Source organism: Rhinatrema bivittatum, chromosome 1 (assembly GCF_901001135.1).
Source record: "Rhinatrema bivittatum chromosome 1, aRhiBiv1.1, whole genome shotgun sequence".
In the NCBI taxonomy this organism is placed as follows: Eukaryota; Metazoa; Chordata; class Amphibia; order Gymnophiona; family Rhinatrematidae; genus Rhinatrema; species Rhinatrema bivittatum.
Genome location: NC_042615.1, coordinates 43,070,052 through 43,089,799, shown reverse-complemented (window position 1 = coordinate 43,089,799; position 19,748 = coordinate 43,070,052). Strand labels below are relative to the sequence as shown.

Sequence of the window (19,748 nt, the reverse complement as noted above, 5' to 3'; positions counted from 1 at the left end):
AAGAGCGTGTTTATGTTGGATTCAAAAACCGCAGGACCCATTGTCTTCTGGGACTTTGGCAGCTTCTCAGGCGGCTCGTCTGGAGGTGGCGGTAGCATATGTGGCAGATGCCTTATATGACCTTGTGCGTTCGGTGGCGGCTTGGCAACTGCACTCTGCCTTTTCGAGGGAAGTTGCTGTTTGGAGAGGATTGGGATCAGCTGATGAAATCACTGGGGGATTCCCAGGGCAATAAACTGCTAGAAGATAGAAAGCCCTACAGGAAATCATTCGGTCCTTGATCCCGTTTTTGGGATTTCTGAAAAAGCAGGTTGGGGAAGAGTGTCCCACCCTCTGGTTCCAGACAGACCTCTTCCTGAACACAGTCCTTTCATGGCTCCAGTTGTCCTGCCAGAGGTGGTTTCAGTCAGGGAACCGGAACTAGGAAGCCTGCCCAATGAATTCAGGCCCGCCAACTCCTCGGACGGGATGACCAGGGGCAGGTTATCCCAATTTTACGAAGAGTGGGCCAGGATCATCTCCGATCGCTGGGTGTTGGAGGTGGTAAAAGGTTACGCCTTAGAATTCTCTCAGCCTCTCATACTGGCCTTTGTGGAATTGCGATGCATTTCCTGCAACAAGCGAGCTGCAGTAGAAGACACTCTACAAAGATTGCTGGCCCTGAAGGCGATCGTCCCCGAGCCATCTGAGGAATGGAGGAGGGGACAGTACTCAATTTATTTCATGGTTCCCAAAAAGGAGGGCACTTTCCGACCCATCCTGGACCTACAGAAGGTGAATCGCTGCTTGAAGGTGCCCCGTTTTCGGATGGAAACACTTTGAACATTCATAGCAGCGGTTCGAAAGGGAGAGTTCCTCACCTCCTTGGATCTCACTGAGGCTTATCTACACATCCCGATTCGCAGCGCTCTCCAGAGATTCCTACGATTCAAGATCCTGGGTCAGCATTTTCAATTCCGGGTGCTACAGTTCGGACTGGCAACGGCCCCGCGCACCTTTACCAAGGTGATGGTCTTGGTGGCAGCGACCCTCTGGAAGGAAGAGATAATGGTCCATCCTTACCTCGACGATTGGCTGATTCAAGCCAAGTCGGAAGAGGAAGGCGAGCGGATGGTTCTTTGTGTGATCCATTGTCTCCAGTCCCTAGGCTGGATAACCAACTAAGCGAAAAGTCATCTGACTCAGTCACAGTGTCTGGAGTATTTGGGAGCTCGTTTCGACACCTTCCAGGGCAGGGTGTTTCTCATGAACGACAGGATATACAAATTGCAGCAACAAGTGTGTCTCTTGTTGCAGCTTCCAATCCGCAGAGTGTGGGATTACCTACAAGTTCTGGGGTTCATGGCTTCGATGTTGGAATTGGTGCCTTAGGCCTTCACTCACCTGAGATTGTTGCAGAGAGAACTTCTGTCACGGTGGGACCCAGTGTCAGAGCAATACCAGTTTCCCCTGCCTTTGCCGCAGTGAATCAGGTCCAGCCTGCAATGGTAGCTGTCTGAAGACAACTTACAGAAGGGGATGCCCCTTGAAGTCCCAGATTGGGTGATCGTGACAACGGATGCAAGCCTTCAAGGTTGGGTAGCAGTTTGCCTCCAGTCATGCGGCGAAGTGAACATGATCCTTACCTGAACGGTCATGGTCTATCAATCACCTAGAGACAAGCGCAGTCCGCAAAGCATTGTTGGCATTCCAGTCCCTGGTGCAGGGGAGAATGGTTAGAGTCTTCTCTGACAACACCACCACGGTGGCATATCTCATTGGCCAGGGAGGAACCAGGAGTCTGGCTGTGACACAGAAAGCTCACCTCCTCTTCGCTTGGGCCGAGCTTCATCTGGAAGGCATAGACAACGTGCAGGCGGACTTCCTCAGTCGTCAACAGCTGGATCCCGGGGAGTGGGAACTATCCTGGGAGGGTTGGAATCACATTTGTGCCCGATGGAGAATTCCCCAACTGGACTTCATGGAGAGCCATGTCAACGCCAAGATGGATCGATTTTTCAGCCGAAAGAAGGAAATCGGAGTGGTAGGAGTGGACGCCCTAGTCTGCAAGTGGCCAACCAGAATCCTCCTATATGCCTTTCCTCCATGGCCCATGATTGGGCGCATTCTCTTGCGCACAGAGGACCATCCTGGTTCGGTAATTCTGGTGGCACTGGAGTGGTCGTGGCGGCCATGGTTTGCGGACCTGATACGGTTGGCAACAGACAACCCGCTACACCTAGCTCATCTGCCGAACATCCTCGACAAGGGCCCATTTTTTCGGATCGGGAGGATCACTTCTCTCGCAGCCTGGTGTTTGAGAGGGGGCGGTTACAGATGAAAGGTTATTCGGAACAGGTGATTTCCACCCTGCTTCAGTCCATACGGCCCTCTATGTCTACGGTATATGCTCGAGTGTGGAAGGTGTTTGAAGTCTGGTGTGACCAGCAGGGTGTGGTACCATTGTCTGTGACCATTCCTCAGGTCTTGGGATTTTTGCAGCAGGGATTATCTAAAGGTTTGGCTTATAGTTCCCTGCGTGTTCAGGTTTCGGCCCTGGGATATCTCCTAGGGCAGGTAAGTGGCAGGCCTCTAGCCAGCCACTTGGACATTGTCCGTTTCCTGAAAGGTGTGTGAAGTACCTTCGTCCTCCTTTTTGTAAGTCATACCTGGAGTGGAATCTCAATTTGATATTGAAGGTGCTTTGTGATCCCCTTTTGAGCATCTGGACACGCTTCCTTAAAGGACATCACCTTGAAGACTATGTTCTTGGTGGCCATCTGTTCCAAGAGGCGTATTTCAGAATTGTAGGCTCTTTCCTGTAAGGATCCCTTCCTTCATCTCGGCTGATAGGATGTCCCTGCGCACAGTCCCTTCCTTTTTGCCAAAAGTGGTGTCTGCCTTTCATGTTAATCAGTCCGTGGAGTTACCCAGATTCCCCGATTGGGTTCGTAACCCCGCTACGGGAAGAGATCTTCATCTGTTAGATGTCCGCCGGGTTCTCCTTTGGTATTTGAAGATCACTAACTTTTCCAAAATCCGATCACCTTTTTGTGCTCTTTGAAGGACCGAAGGGGGGAGAAAAGGCATCCTTGGCTCGCTGGTTGAAGGAAACAATTTGCTTGGCCTACATCGGGAAGGGTCGCCCCACCCCGACTGATTTGAAAGCTCGACGAGAGCACAAGCGGCTTCTTGGGTGGAGTGTCAGTTGTTATCGCCTGAGGAGATTTGTAGAGCCGCAGTCTGGTCTTCCCTGCATACCTTCTCAAGGGCTTTCAGAAGCTTCAAAGTGGATTACATGCAGGTACATCTAGTATCTCTCTGTCCTCAGAGGGCTCACAATCTAGTGTTTGAGACCTTGCCAAGTATTTGTGACCTGGATTGGCCTCTGTTGGAAGGAGAATACTGGGCTTAATGGACCCTTGGTCTGACCCAGTATGGCTAGTTCTTATGCTTTTAAATATAAATAAATTTTGGGCATAAAATATTGTTTTCTAATTAATTCTAAATTATTCAAATGTACTAATTTTTGAAGGTATAAAACATGCAGATAAACACAAGCGGGTTGATATATAGTGTATTTGGATTTTCAGAAGACATTTAAAGACTTTCATGAGAGGCTCTTTAGGAAATCGGGAGGTCATGGGATCTAAGGCAGTCTCCTATTATAGACTGGTAACTAGATAAGAGAATAAACAGAACGTAGGAGTAAATGATCAGTTTTTTTAAATAGAGAAAGGTCATTTATAGTGTGCTCCAGAGGTCTGTACTGGGCCTGTGCTATTCAGCATATTCATAATTGATCTGGAGAAAAACACGTAAGGTAACCAAATTTACAGATGACAACTGGTTTGAATTTTAAAAAACAGCAGCAGATTGTGAAGAACTACAGAAGGATCTTGTGAGACTAGGAGACTGATTATCTAAATGGAAGATGCAATTTAATGTGAGCAAGTGGAAAGTAATGTAGGTATGAAAAAATAATCCCAGCTACAGGTACACGATGTTGAGTTCTGTGTTAGGCGTCACTACCCAGCAAAAGGGCTTTAGAGTCCTTGTGGACAACACATTGAAATCTTCAATTCAATGGGCAGCAGCATTCAAAATATGCAAATAGAATGTTAAGAATTAATTTGGAAAGGAAGCGAGAACAAATGTGAGAAAATCACAATGCCTTTGTAGGGACTCAAGGTACAGTTGCACCATGGATATTTCATGCGGCTCTGGCCATCCCATCTCAAAAAATGACATAGCAGACATAGAAAAGGAGAGAGAAAGGAGACAAAAATGTTAAAGGGGATGGAAAAGCTCCCTTATGGAGAAAGGTTAAAGAAATTAGGGCTCTTTAGCTTGGAAAAGAGGTCAATTATCCCTAAGAGTAAGATACAAGAAATAAGATCAACTGCTGGGGATCTGTCGGGTACCTGTGATCCAGACTGGCCACTGAAATAGGATGGACCTTAGTCTGACCCAGCATGGTACCTTTTACGCAAGAAATATTTTGATTTTGCTCAACTTATCAAATGCCCAAGGTGAATAATATGCACTATATTACTGCTCAAATACAATTACTTTCCCCATTCTCTCTAGTTCTTTTTCTGTTTCTCCCCACCCTCTCAGTTCAAAATTACAGAAAATTTTCATCTCTAGATTTAGGTAGTTCACATTGTAAGAAAATATTCACAGCAAGTTCAATTCCAGTACTCATATATAAATTCAAGTATCCATTGCTTCATATCAAGTTTACTCTCTAAATCTGGCAGCCCTCAAGTTCACAATTACCCTTTTTCTAGTTCCGAGAACCAATCCAGTTCTTCAGAAGTGGAATCACTGGTTCTCCCAGCACCTTTTCGTTAGCATACTTGTTCCATACCCAACAATTATTATTAATCATTTTAAAAGTGCTACCAGACATATGTAGTACTATACAAATCCATGGAGCTTACAATCTATTTCACCACTTAGCCCCAGTGACAATCTAGTGCTTTCCAATTGCTGAAGGGGCAAGGACCTGACTTCATCACTCTTGAGACCTGCCAGCTGTTAGTCCTGACATTAGAAGGTAAACACGGATTTTAATCATACTGCTACTCTAATGAAGATTGTCTAACAAACACTTGCTTTTTTTTTTTTTTTTTAAATAAAAAAGGTAAGAGATGGAAGAATTAATTTTCAAGCAGTATTACTGGCTTGTCATTTTGGTTTAAAATCTACCAAAACAAGTAATCTGACCTTTTCAGCGCTGTTTGTTGATCAATTGTTCCTCTTCTAGAATTTTTTTTAGCACATACAAAAAAGCTGTTTGGGGATTTGAGGTAACATGAAAGTCACACCCTTTAGGGTAAATTTTTAGACCTGCGCGCGGGCGACTGTGCGCACACGGTTGCCGGCGCACGCACATGGACACGTTGACGCACACATAAAATCCGCTACCCGCACACAGAATTTTATATCTATTTATTATTATTTTTATCTGCACATAAATGCCCTCACACCCGTGTAAATTGGGGGGGGGGGGGGATTCTGGTAGATGCATGCAACACTAGGGCTCTTCCCCAGTTACCCTCCAGAGAGGACTGGGAGGGAATTTCCTAAACCACCTAACCTGCCTACCTTTTACCCAACTACCTCCAACCCCTAAAACCCCGCTGACTACCCTACATTTTTTTGTTTAAGAAACTTACTTGCTCTCCGAGGCAGCAGCAGCAGGATGCACAGGCCGGTCTGATCCCAGCCCTGTCCCGGCCCGCCCACACCCTTTTTAGTTTAGCCCTTCCAGTGTGCGTACCAGGAGATACGGGCATGGCTGCGAGCCTCTGAAAATCCATGTTTATCTCCCCGCATCTGCGCGAGCAGGGCTTTTAAAATTTAGGCTTTTAAGTTTTATTGTTTGAAAACCATATCTGTATCAGTTATAAGTGTGACTCAAAAAGACAGCAAACTATTCTCTGGCTGGAACAGACATACAGACCTCTAGCATTAAAGAGGAAACAAAAACCAGAAGCCAAAAAAAAAAAAAAAAAAACCCTTGTTTTAGAATTGTGTACAGTTCACTAAAACTTACTTCTTAATGAATATATACAGATTTATGGCTTGAAAATCTTGACAGAAGACAAAGTTTTTCCCTTCTAAGATTAAGATCTCCCAACAAAACCCATTTCATGCGAGATAAGGGAGCCATCCTCCTCTAGAAGACACCCCCTCCTCATGTGGTAACAAGCTTCTACAAAATTAAAATTAGCAAATTTAGGGCTAGAATTTCCTGTGTCACAGGGCTCCCTGAATCACGCACTAATGGGGGGGGCAGGCCTATGAAAGCCGGCAGCGATTGCACCTCTGCGGTGCGATCGTTGCCGGCTTTCTCACCCAATAGCGCCATCATAAAAGGTGGTGCTATTGGGTGCGAAATAGGCAGCGAAAAGGCTCCTTACCTTTTCGCCGTCCACACTGTCTTCACGGCATCCGCCCCAGTGTTGCCCCGACTCCTCCTGTTCCGGTCTTGATGCTGTCCCATTTTAGTGATCGCACACATGTGATCGCTTTGGAAAATAACCCCTTTAGTGCACTAAAGGGTCAATGCAATAAAAGTGTGCTGAAAGCAGGTGCTCACTGTTTAGCGCCCACTTTACGAACTCGCTCCCAGGCACCTCTCCTGGGGGTGCCATGCAATATTTAAATTAGGGATCATGCTGCCAAGGTGGTGCTAGGGTCCATTGCGTGCCCCTAGCACCTCTCTGGCAGCAGGCACCCAGGAGAGGTCAGCTGTCCACAGGTTAGGAAAGCAGAAGCTCAATTTTACGAGCGTCTGTTTTCCTAACCATTAGCTAGTTTCCCTAACTTAACCACCGGCATTTTTAAAAAATTTTTATTTAAACTTTTTAAACTCTTGATTCCTCCGACTTAATATCACCACGAGATTAAGTCAGAGGATGTACAGAAAAGCAGTATTTTCTGCTTTTCTGTACAACTTTTTGGGGTGCTAAGAAATTAACTCCTGCTTTGAGCAGGCATTCATTTCTGAGCGAAAAAATGTGTGGGTCCAGTGCACTTTTTTTTTTTGCATGTGGGTGAATAACTAATAGCCACATCGACATGCATTTGCATGGGACGAGCGCTATTAGTTTTGCAGTGCATTAGATGCGTCTTGTGGACACGCTAATCCCCTTATAGCATAAGGGGCTGTGGACGCATCTCCAAAATGCATACCCAACCACAGGTCAAACAGCGCGCTCGGCTGAGCACACTGTTTGCATCGGCCCATGAATGTTTATATATATTACTATTTAGGGTGCCTTTCATCCACACAGCATGCTAAAGTGCTGAAAAAGACATCCTGAGAGCCAGCTCACCTGGGTGCCTAAATTTAGAAGAGCAAAAAAAAAAAAAAAAAGGTAAAAGTTTAAATAAAATAAAAAAAACAAAGTTAAAATTAAGAAAAAAAATTTCCCTAGCTCTTAAAACTTTGACTGGCAGTTAATTTTTCAAAATATATTTTCATGCCCTCCGCCCCCATCAACAAAACCAGGAGGCAATTTAAATCATGTAACTATTTTAAGTAAACAGTTTAATTATGAATTGATCTATCTTGCACAAGGAATAGAAACAAAAAACTTATCGGCAGTTACCACTTACTCGCCAACTGATAGAAGATTTTGTTTCTCATCCTTCTTTAATCGTGGACGGCCAGGTTTCATTTTCAGAGGTGATGTTGGGGTCTTCTGAGCAGCTGGCTGGATGAAATGTGCAAATAGCTCTGTCTGTTTCAAGAGATACTCAAACCTATTTGATCTGTCTGTTTGCTACCAAAAGGAAAAATAGTAGGGAGAAAAAATCATTAGGAAGTTTAAAGTAATTTTATCTTAATTTAAGAATTAATATTAGGCTCTAGATATCTATAATGACAAGCTCACTTCTAAATTACTATGAATGTCAGGGGTCCATTAAAACAGTAACTCTGCCCAGGACACTGCTATACAATGAGAATTACCAAAAAACAAACATTCTAACCTCGACAAGATCGTAATTCTCATGAGGTCTTGGCACTATTGCCAGCATATCAAGTTCTTGGCACTATTGCCAGTCTTATCAAGGATTCGTTGTACAGGAATGGAAACAGCCTCCAAAAGCCATCAAGGAAGTCCACCTCTGTTATACTATGATTTTATTGGATGATAATGTTGTCACTACTAAAGAACAGCCTGATTCAAGTTAATTTTAAAGAGCCCTTCAATTTCAGGCCGATGCCATACAGTGCACTGGCTGCAGTGCATGATTGAACCCGCAACTGGACGCGCATTTTGGACAAGTGTCCATAACCCCCCGATGCAAAACAGGGGTTAGCGCGTCCACGCACATAGGTAATAGCACTCAAGATCTATTCGCCCCCATGCAAAAAGAAAAAATGTGCGCTCAAGGCACACATTTTTAGTTGGCAAAATTAACATCTAACCAGAGCAGGCGTTAATTTTGAAGGAACCCAAAAAGTGTAAAGAAAAGCAGAAGATACTGCTTTTCTGTACTTCCTCCAACTTAATATCATGGCAATATTAAGTCGGAGGAACTACAAAATAATAATGTCCTGGAAAAAAATTATTTTTTTTAATTAAAAAAAAAAATTAAGGGTGCTGGCGGTCAGGTTAGGAAAAGGGACACTCAATTAATGGCAGCTCATTTGCATTGGGCACCCCGGAGAGTGGATCAGTGTGCATTAAGGGGGTGGGTGCTCAATCCTGAGCACCCCTTTAACATGTGCCCATAATGCATCAGCCTCAATGAAAGGGGCTTGAAAGTGGGTGAATTTTCACAAGTTTCTCATGTCAGCTCCATACTCTGCTTAGCATATGTTGACAAAACGGATCAGACTAAAGCACAATACAAACACACCATTTTTTCTTCATAGTTGCAATCCACTTCATTGATTTCAGTTTGTTTGTTAGACAAATCGTCATCGAAAACTTCTTCCTAAACAGAAAATGAAAATGGTTTGGATCTCAAAAGCAAAAAAATGTTTTGTTTTTTCACATTTCTTCTGTTCTGAAATTTCCAAATAAAGTGATCAATGCAGATCACAACAGAATATACACAGCTCAAGAAGTTAAACATTAAAGTATATGTATGACAGTCTGTGCTTTTACTCCACTCTATAGGGAGTGTTTTTTGGTTCATGTTAATTAGGCACATAGTGAAACTATATATTGCCTAAATCTTGGATATATATATATTTATTTTTTTTTTTTTTTTTTTTTAATACAAAATTGAGACTTTGAACTTAATTGTACACTTGCACAAATAGGAAGGATTTTAACATTTTTTTAAATCTCAAGTAATCTGTCTACTGTATAAATAGCATTCAGCAACATATTATAGGATATCAGTCTTACAAATCACAGGGCTCTTGATCATGCTTTTTATAATTTAAAACCAAGCGCAGAACAAGGTAAATTTTGCTCTGAAGGGCGCAGAAAATGGGTCAAAATATGTGGTACTAAGTTCTTCGAGACAATGAGGATTCTCAAGATTAAAAACTATCATGCAAATTAAGTGTGAGCAATTTAAAACGACTGCATTGTGTATGAGAAGCCTGTGCAAGTACTTTTAGCATAGTGTCATTCCTGAACATAGCAGATGTATTCTGGACTATCTGCTAAACGCAAACAAGAATACTCAGAAGACAAACATATAAGGAGTTACAGTGGACCCTTGACTTATGAACTCAATTGGTTCCAGAGGGCTGGTTGTAACTCAAGACTATTTTTTCCATAGGAAATAATGGAAATACCCATAACCATTTCTATAATAAAAAATGGTTGTATGATGGCTATAATTACCAGAAAAACCAATAATTTCCTAGTGTACTCACCAAAAAGTTATAAAATGCACCTAGCCTACCAGACTGCCATTCTCTCTTGCTCAGCCAGAAGTTGCTGAAGTTCCTCTGTAGACAATTACTCTGAGTGTTCCTCCACCAGTTCCTTTACGATATCTGCATATGGACTCTCTACTAGACATGTGGTTCGTTTATCACCAGAATTTGAAAATCACAACGAAATTTCCTATTTCGTTGTGGTTTCGGAGACCCCGAAACCCGAAAAGAATTTTCCCCGAATTTCGGGGAAATTTCGTTTTTCGGGTTTGCATGGGGAGAGGGACACTTTTTTTTTTTAAATTAAAAACCACCCCAAACATTTAAATAAGCTATAATACAACACCCCCCCCCCCCGATCCCGATCCCTCCCCAAGACTTACTAAGTACATCCCTGGTGGTCCAGCGCGGTCCCCGGGTTCCATTTGCCGTGCCCGTGATAATTAAAGCCGTGCTCTGTAAAATGGTGCCGAATAGCCTCTGAACTACCATGTCACAGGGGCTACCGGCGCCATTGGTCAGCCCCTGTCACATGGCCATCGGCGCCATCTTGTGCTCCTGTCTTGTGACTGGAGCTGACCAATGGCGCCGAAAGCCTCTGTGACATAGTATGGGCAAAGGCTATCGGCGCCATTTTGATTACTGGCAGCCGACAGCGAAATCGCTTTCGGACCCCTGCTGGACCCCCAGGGATTATTGGCAAGCCTTGGGGGGGTCAGGAGGGTGCCATTGGTCAGCTCCAGTCACATGACAGGAGCACAAGATGGCGCCGATGGCCATGTGACAGGGGCTGACCAATGGCGCCGGTAGCCCCTGTGACATGGTGGTTCAGAGGCTATTCGGCACCATTTTACAGAGCACGGCTTGAATTATCACGGGCACGGCACGGCAAATGGAACCCGGGGACCGCGCTGGACCACCAGGGATGTACTTAGTAAGTCTTGGGGAGGGTAGTTTGTATTTACGTAGAAAACGGATTTTAAATGCTTGGGGTGGGTTTTTAAGCTTTCTTTGCAGTTTCGTTTTTTGGCCTGATTTCGGGTTTCCTCGTTCCAGTTTTCAAAAAACGGAACGAGAAAACCCGAAATTTACCACGAGGTATCAGTCAAAAAACGACCCGGCAGAAAAAACCGAACCACATCTCTACTCTCTACCTGGGTAACATCAAGCTAGGTTGAGAGAACACTGCACAAATCTCATCTTTGGGTGAGTTTCCTCACTCCTAAGGTCATCAAATCTTCACAAGAGTGCACTGTTCTGTTCGTACGTCACACTCTGCATATCAAAGTGGCCCCTAACCCCTACAGTAATACCTACACCTCACCTTGAATAACTAGGTGGGCCTCATAAGGATATAAATACCTACCTAGTATGAGGGTATTATGGCTAAGCTTGCTCTCTCTCTCTCTCTCCCCCCCCCCCCCAGCATCAGAATTCAAGAAAATATGGGAAAAGGATCAAGGATCTCTTAGGAGAAGAAAAGATTATAAGGCTGAACAGGAGATGTTGATGGGCTGTCAAGTTCTACATTTTTCTCTTTTAAGAAATATAAAATACAGTTGTTTATGGGTCTCAAAAAAAAAAACAAAAAAAAAAAAACCAACCATAAGAATTCTAATATTAATGCACAACCATAAAAAGATACAAAGTTTAAACAGAAAAAGGGATAGTGCATAATATGAGCTGGCCAAAGAACATGATATACCTGAAATAAGGAAACATTCTGGTGTTTATCATGATTTATAGCACCCCTAACCATAAAGCATTCAAAGCTTTTGTCCACAGTGGTTTAAACTCTTTATCACTATTATTTTTTTATTTTTTTTTAAACAGGATGTTTAATCCTCCTGTTTTAGCTATGCTCATAACATAGTTGCCTCTTCAATGAGGTCAGGTGGCAAGGTATTAGCCCCCCCAATATTGAAACAGGTTCGTCTCAGCAAAAAGGCAAAAAAAGAGGGACCATTCTCAGCTCATGACTCAGACATTACATTTGATCTTAGCCAAAAAAAAAAAAAAATATAGAGTTATATCAAACCTCATTAGACCCAATTAAACTAGCTTTTCTTTTGGAACTTGGCGGGAAGCTATCAGGGGTTAACCCTCTCTGCTTTATACTTTCTGCTATAAAAATGTTTCCTAGATACAGGTAACAGTTTGCCGAGATGAGTGGAAATTTTTTTTTATTATTATTATTTTCAACCAGTGTATTTTATTTATAAAACATTCCATATGAAAAAAATTTTCGGAGCAGGAAACAGGACATAGCATGAAATCATCCGCATATCTGAATGTTTACCACTACTCAGCAGCAACATAAAAACATTCCAAAGAGCAGTTTCACCTATGTTCGGGATCCTTTGTTTTCAGTTTAAACCAATTTTCACCCTAATTTTAAGCTGATTAAAGAGCAGCTCCAGAGCTGCAGATGCAGCACCTCAAGACCTACAACAACTGCTGGGCCAAAGCATCTGCAGCATTTCAAGTTCTGCCCACCCCACCACCGGCGAAAAGTGCTCACCCTCCAGTGCTATCAATGCGGCATTTCAAGGCCCACCCCCCTCCCAAAAGCAGTCAAACTGCCTGCTGCTTGGTGCCTCCAATGCAGCATTTGAAATGGGCCATGTCCACCAGAAGCACTTCCTGGAAGACTCCCTGGTGCCGCCCCCCCCAAAAAAGTGCAGTGCTGCAGACCTTGGGAGCCTCAGCAAGCATGCTGCCAAAGGAGATTCCTGGAGCCATCACTAGTAAGGCTGAATGCTACTGCAATGGGAGAGTCGGGGGTGGGGGAAAAGGACATGCTAGGCATGGGGTACAGATAGGGATGCTACTGAGTGGGAAAATCTGTTTAATATTCTTGTCCTGGCTTCTGTCCAGCAATAACTCAGTTCCATCTTTTAAACTGATCAGATTGGATGAGAATTGTGAAAGACTTTTTTGTTTTGTTTTTATGTGCAAGGTCGCAAACTTTGGAATGACCTGCCTCGCGAGTTAAAATATCAGTCTTCTCTTTTGAAATTTAGGGAAATGTTGAAGGGTTGGTTCCTTTCCTTGGCCTTTTCTGAATGATGTGTGGTACCCCAAGAAGAAAATACCAAAATAGTATTACCCTACCTTAATTAAGGTGACTGATGGCAAAAAATAAAAAGATGTTAAAAGATAAAGTTTAGGATAGTGGACAATTTAATTTAAAAGCAAATTACAGTGGAAAATGAATGCAGTGAGTCTAACGGGAATGGTGGGATAATGGGTAAATATTCACAAGGTGGAAAGTGTTTCCTGCTGTTTTAATATCTTGAAGTGTTTGATTTGTCTAGTTTTGTTTTTATAATTTGTATAATAGATTTTATGATTGTTTTATTGTTCACCACTTAGACATTATGATTTGCAGTTCACAAATTTTAAATAAATACCCAGAAAAATTAGTTACATTTTTCCCCACTGATTTTCTCCTGCTTTTGTTCTTCTCCTAATAAACCCTGATAAATTCCCAGGAACAATTAAAAAAAAAAATGAAAGTCCCAACCTATGTATAACATTCTTGGATGTCTAAGCACTGGTTTCCATATAGGACTCCCATTTCATGCCTCATCTGTGGCTTTGTGCATGTTCTTACCCACTAAGGGGGCTGATGTACTAAAACCTGCACTAAAATTGGAGAAAAATGTGTGTGGATTTTACTTTACTCCCAGGGTAAAAACCATAGACCCCATGGGATGCAGTAAATTAATGACATGCAAATGCCCCAGGAATACAAAAAGCACATTAAGAGGAAAAAAAGCACAGGTTTGTTCGGGGGTTTTGGGGTTTGTTTGGGGTTTTTTTTAGCTCATGGGTCATTTACATGCCAGTCAAATCCATAGTAAAAAGATAGAGTGTCTCTGGTTTTGAACCGTACTAGGTTGGCAGAGCACTTAGTAATTCCAAAAGCAAGTGCCGCTAACCAGAATACACCACCAGATAACTAGAGGCATGCCAAGGCACTTATCTGAATTCTTCTTCCCTCCCTCCTGGGGCTTCCCCCAGTGATTTATTGCCTAGCAGGAAGAAGAAGAGGTGCTCAGCACTGCCATGCTCTTGGTTTCTGGTGGGTTCTTTGCTGCTCCTGTGGCAATGAGGAACTGTGCCTGCTTACCAGGCTGCAACAGGGCCACCAAACAAGGAGAGAAGCTCAGTGGCAATGGCAGCTCCAGTTGAGTGCTCTAGAGCAGAGACCCTGGCTTGACCAGGTACTACACCAGGGTCACTGGATACAGCATAGCACACTGAGCAGGCTTGTCCATGTCCCTACTTCGCCGAGGTCTTCCATCTCTAATCCCGAGCACTATTTTTTTTTTGACATCTCAGAGACTTTATGCCACCTCTGACCCAGGAAGTAATTTGACTGTAAAAACAAAAAAAACACTAAACAATTTGTCATTTAGCATGCCTACCTGAATTCCATAGTTACATTTAATAGGGTCATTACCATGGGATCTACATGTAGGTGCACTAATTCTAGTGTGGATTTTAACTGCTGTTTTACAACATTTATTCAGCGCTAAAAATCCTAATACATACCAGTGTTATATTAGCATGCAAAAACAGGAATTAACACCTGTGGCTAGGGTCAGCATATCCACCCTTAAGTGCATGGCTAAAGATTAAATCCAGTTGAGGAGAGCTAACAGGAGCTTATCCAACTACTGAGATAAAGTTAGTTATCAGCAATAGCAAACTAGCCCAAGCATATCCAGATAGAAAGGTAATGATGGACTTCAGAAGTATGAGCTGGAAAAAAATTTTTGTTTTTTCTGTAAAGTCCCCATACCCTAGTTTCTTCTGCATGCTCTTGCTAATTTCTGTTATCCAACCCAATACTTTTTGAATAGTGTCATTTGTAATTTGTTATTCAGAAACAAGAAAAGAAACCAGGAAAGATAGATTATATTAAAGAGCAACATGGAAAATGTTTTCCAGTGATAAAAGAATCTTCTCCAGCACAGCCCTGACCTAGAATAATAAGAATTTCCCTCTGGACTAAAAAACAGCACGCCGAGTAGGGGGCAGAGAAAAAGCAGCAACGTGGAAGAAAGCGCTGTAATTCCAGCCTTCAAACAAAGAAACCGTGAAAAGGAAAAATAAGATCAACTACTGGGTCTGGCCCAGGAAGATGAAGGTGACAATCACCATCTGCAGCCAGCGAAACGCCCATTCATTGCTTGGGGAAGGAGGAGGAGGAGGAAAAAGGATAGTATGTAGTAGGCAGCCGGTTGCTGGCGTCAGCAGCAGGGATGAAGGCACCTCGCTCACTCACATTGTCCCAGTGAGCCTGACAAAAACACACGTTGCCTGCCAACACCGCTTCACTCATCTTCACCATTGTTTGCGGCCTTCTTTATCCTCAGCTAGTGTGTAGCATATTTAGGGCCTGATTAACTAGGCTTTCCCTCCTCCCTCATACATACAAGTGTGGTTGCCGTGTTTACCCTTAACTCTACCCATACACACCAAATTGGAAAAAGTCAGCTTTAGTAAATCATACTTTAGTGTACAGATCTAGTGGTCTTGCTGGCATGAGAACACCGGATTCTTTGCAGGTTGGGATTCCATATACTTAAAAATTAAGTAAAGCTGTAGTGTAGGAGGTTTCCGAAAACGGAATCTATGTTTTTTCCGATAACTCATGTTACATCATTTTTCTTCTTCGCGTACAGTCTTAGATCTAATTAAAGCTATCCCAGTACACACACACACAAACACACACACTCCTTTTGACCCGCTGAGAAACAGAAGACAGCAAAAACAAACCAAGGAGACTGAAGAAAGCGCTGGGATTCTCCCCCATACTGCTATTAGCATTCATCCGGCAGGGGATAGCCCATGTCACCAGGGCTTCATACGCAGGTCTCCCCTATCTGTTTAACAGTAATTGTGAGGCAGCTTCCGCAGTCACCAAGGAACGTGCGAGTCGTGCTGCGTGTGCAAGAAATGGTTTGCCTACAACAGGTACAAGAAGACAGAGGAACGGCGATAGAACACAGGACCAAACTCCTACCCCGAAAATATGACACTCATCCACGATACAGAAAGGCTCAATACTCCGAGCCAATCCTCATCCCCAGGTATAGGGAGGACGTGGGTATTAAATGTCTTCACCCAACGAGATGCTCATCGCCAGGTACAGGGAGGTACAAGAATCACCACCCACACGGAGGCACAGAACCCCTAGTATGAAATCGTCATTTCCAGATACAGGTAGACACACAGGACCACTCTCCCCCAACCCCTCCGCACCAGGAGCCTCTAACTCCAAGGCGTTCGTAACTCTTCAGTTTCCAGATCCTACATGTGGGAACTCACTCGGACCCTGTACGCTGTCCGGTCCATACTAGTGCACTCATCTCACCTCACCATCCACCACCTCCTCCTTGGGTCCCGACTCAGAGGGTGCCGGAGCCGCCGTTTCCCTCTCAGCGTCCAGGCTGCCGTCGTGGTCCTTCAGCTCACTGTCGCCGCCACTACCGCCCATTTCCACAGTGCCGGCAGTCTCCTGTGCTTGCGGCTCCATCGCCGCCATCCCGGAGAACAATAATCCCAACAAGCGACAAAAGAAACCCAGTCGCCACCGCCTTCGCCGCTCACACACAGATCCCGGTCGGGAGCGGAATCCGCGCGTGCAAGGAGGCCCGGAGGCGGGAAGCGCGTGCTAGACACACACGCGGCAGGACACGCACCGATACCGAACCCGCACCACGCGCTCACCCGTCTGCCGACCAGTAGGCGCGAGGGACCGTCTGTTCAGACCCGGCTTTTTCTTTCTTTTTTTTTTTACACTTGCCAATGATCCCACCAACCAGGAACCGAGCCGGCTCCTAACTCTCGCGAGAACACGCGCACGCGCTGTTTTAACGACTAAAAAAAAAAACACTTCTTAACGTAAGTTAGGCTGCCCCCTCCTGTCCCAAACAAATTCGGTGCACGCGTGTGGTTTTTTTTTTTTTTCCTCGTCAACCCAGTGCCAGGCTTTGATGCGAAAGTTTGGGAGTGGGCGAAAGGTGAGAATTAGAGAGGCCGATATCACTAATGCCAGTCTAAAAACCTGACTGGACGAAGCGAGAGTGTGCGTGCTGCTGCTTTTAGAGGAGTGTCGCGAGAGCAGTTGTTGGGATCATCGGACGGTTTATGAAGTGACGTCACAGGGTTTTGCGGCGGACTCCTTTCTCTTTCCTACAGCCCCTGGCCGAGTTTTATCCCGGAGTGGTGGACGCTTGACAGAGAGCGTTAAGTTTCGGTTTGTGCTCAGGTCTAATGATAACTAAATTAGGGAGAACGGCGTGTGGCAGCGTTTTACTGAACTGACAAAACAACCACTTTCAGCTATAGAGAACCCGCTTTCCAGGAGGGGGTGCAGTAGGAGACAGAAGAGGAAATAAACTCTGCCTCTTATGCGACATTTACGCACAAGTCTGGGCTTATTTAGTGTGGGGGTTTGGTTTTTTTTTTTGGGGGGGGGCGTTAGATATGTAAGGGACCCTGTAAGTACCATACTGAATAAATTGCCCCTAGCTTCCTCCCTAAATGGGATTTAGGGAAAGAGAGGTTGCAGATAACCCTAAAAGAGCCTCCAGAGAGACTTGCTTGGATTGTTCCGTTTCATATAAAAAGCTACTGTGCACCTACCTGGGCGGGGTTGGTATTTTTTTGTTAGCGTTTTGGAGATCAAAGAAAGGGTCCCCAGCCAGGTACCAGGGAAAGTGGCTTATGGCATTCTGCAATGTAGTTTGAATTACAGAAGTGTTTTTAGAGAGCTGCATGGCGTTAGGACCCTAGCCTGAAACCGGGAGGAAGCAGCATTTAATCTCCATAAGATGGAAGCTTGAAGAAGTAGACAGAGTGAGCATGGAGGAGTTTGCCGATTTGTGGGCACCCACTGGTTTCAGAGAAGAGGCATTTTTTCTCCATGGTCTGGGAGGAGAGTAGTTGTGCAGGGTGGAAGAGAAGTGGCAAAAAGTTTGGCAAATAAATATGTTGTGGGGTTTTTTGTTTGTTTTTGGATCCTGCTTCTGCCTGAAGAGGTCTTCTGCCTTGGGAGGTCAGGAAGGTGCTGTGACTCTCTTCACTCAGCTAAGAAGGAACAGCAGTGACCGGAGAGAGTACTGGTATAGAGAAGCATTTTTGCAAAATTTTTCTTCCACTTGTTTTGGGAAATAATTTTGGCCACCAATTCCTGCCTAGTGAGAAGGAGAGAGATATATTTTGGATTTTGAACACCTTTTGGGACTTTCTACCACCTAATATTTTATTTGAAAAGTTTATATACCACAAATCAAGAATTTCTAAGCTGTTTACAAGAAACATACATAAGAACATGCCATACTGGGTCAGACCAAGGGTCCATCAAGCCCAGCATCCTGTTTCCAACAGTGGCCAATCCAGGCCATAAGAACCTGGCAAGTACCAAAAAAACTAAGTGTATTCCATGTTACTGTTGCTAGTAATAGCAGTGACTATTTTCTAAGTCAACTTAATTAATAGTAGGTAATGGACTTCTCCAAGAACTTATTCAATCCTTTTTTTTAAACACAGCTACACTAACTGTACAAATCACATCCTCTGGCAACAAATTCCGGAGGTTAATTGTGCGTTGAGTGAAAAAGAACTTTCTCCGATTATTTATTTATTTATTTATACCAACATTCAATCTTTAACTGTGCCACATGCTAACTTCATAAAGTGCACCCTAGTCTTTCTATTATCCGAAAGCATAAATAACAGATTCACATTTACTCGTTCTGAACCTCTCATAATTTTAAACATCTCTATCATATCCCCCCATTCAGCCGTCTCATCTCAAAGCTGAAAAGTCCTAACCTCTTTAGTCTTTCCTCATAAGGGAGCTGTTCCATTTATCATTTTGGTCGCCCTTCTCCCCACCTTCTCCATCGCAACTATATCTTTTTTGAGATGTGGCGACCGAACTGTACACTGTATTCAAGGTGCGGGCTCACCATGGAGCGTTAGAGAGGCATTATGACATTTCCTGTTGATAGCAGGGCTGAATTAGTCATGCTGTCATGGGAACGGTCAATCAGGGCCCGGGAGGCAGAGCTTCCTAAGAAGGAAACAGATCTTTGCTCTGTGTGGATGCGTGTGAGTTCCCGTGCAGGAAACAGTAATCTCCTCAATCTGTTTCTTTCCACGCTCCTCAGAAAGTGTTTTTTCAAGTAAAAAATAGAATGTCGAAAAGGACACCGAGGCCTTCAGGCTTTAAGCCTTGCTCATGCGGCAAGATCATGTCCATAACAGATGGACATGATCAATGTTATATAGGTACCTAGAACCTAACCACATCCAGCAAACTTGTGAGCATTGTGGGAGAATGTCACAGAGAGCCCAAAGACAACGGGCTCAGAAGATGGAGGACCTAAAGGCCCAGGCTCGGGCCTCCTATGCCCCACCGTCGGAGGCACATTCTTCCCCAGGGCCAGTATAATCAAAAGGCCCAAAGGTAAGACGAGCCATGTCTATGGAGCCACCCCCCTCCAGGACTGGAGGGCAGGACAGGCCCAAAGAGACCACCAGAGGCAGAGAAGCCCATAGGTCTCCTTACAGACCCCATCAGGACCAATCGGGGTCGAAGCGTAGAGAAGTGCATCTGATACAGACGACACAGGTGGAGAAGCACAGCCAGCCAACAGTGTCTGTCGACCCAAGTAACGGATGTGCCGAAGCATACGTAGGCGCCAAATCCAACAAAATCTGTGTGGAAGATTGCGCATCCATCGACACGCCGGGTCGAAAGCCCAAAGCAATCGACGCACAGCGCACAATCGGCGCAAGGCTCGACGCAAGTTTCCACTCGGCACCAAAGTCGAAGCAAGCAAAGCTTGCGACGCAGAAGTCAACGCACAAAAGACGTTCAGAG

General features: G+C 44.3%; 1 protein-coding gene across 3 annotated transcripts in view; it reads right to left on the bottom strand.

The window, feature by feature from the left end:
• Nucleotides 1–16,702, bottom strand: part of SMARCA5 (SWI/SNF related, matrix associated, actin dependent regulator of chromatin, subfamily a, member 5) — a 453,245-nt gene extending 436,543 nt beyond the window's left edge. Inside the window, exons 1-3 of one of the 3 annotated variants that reach the window (XM_029599292.1) lie at nucleotides 16,230–16,702; nucleotides 8,863–8,940; nucleotides 7,612–7,778 (exon numbers count right to left, since the gene is read on the bottom strand). In XM_029599292.1, coding sequence (XP_029455152.1) covers nucleotides 7,612–7,778; nucleotides 8,863–8,940; nucleotides 16,230–16,400 — 416 coding nt within the window. In that variant the 5' untranslated portion in view covers nucleotides 16,401–16,702. Of the gene's footprint in view, nucleotides 1–7,611; nucleotides 7,779–8,862; nucleotides 8,941–15,631; nucleotides 15,727–16,229 lie in introns of those variants that run through there. The other 2 variants (XM_029599470.1, XM_029599377.1) reach the window with 2 other exon arrangements.
• Between the last annotated feature and the right edge of the window lie 3,046 nt (nucleotides 16,703–19,748).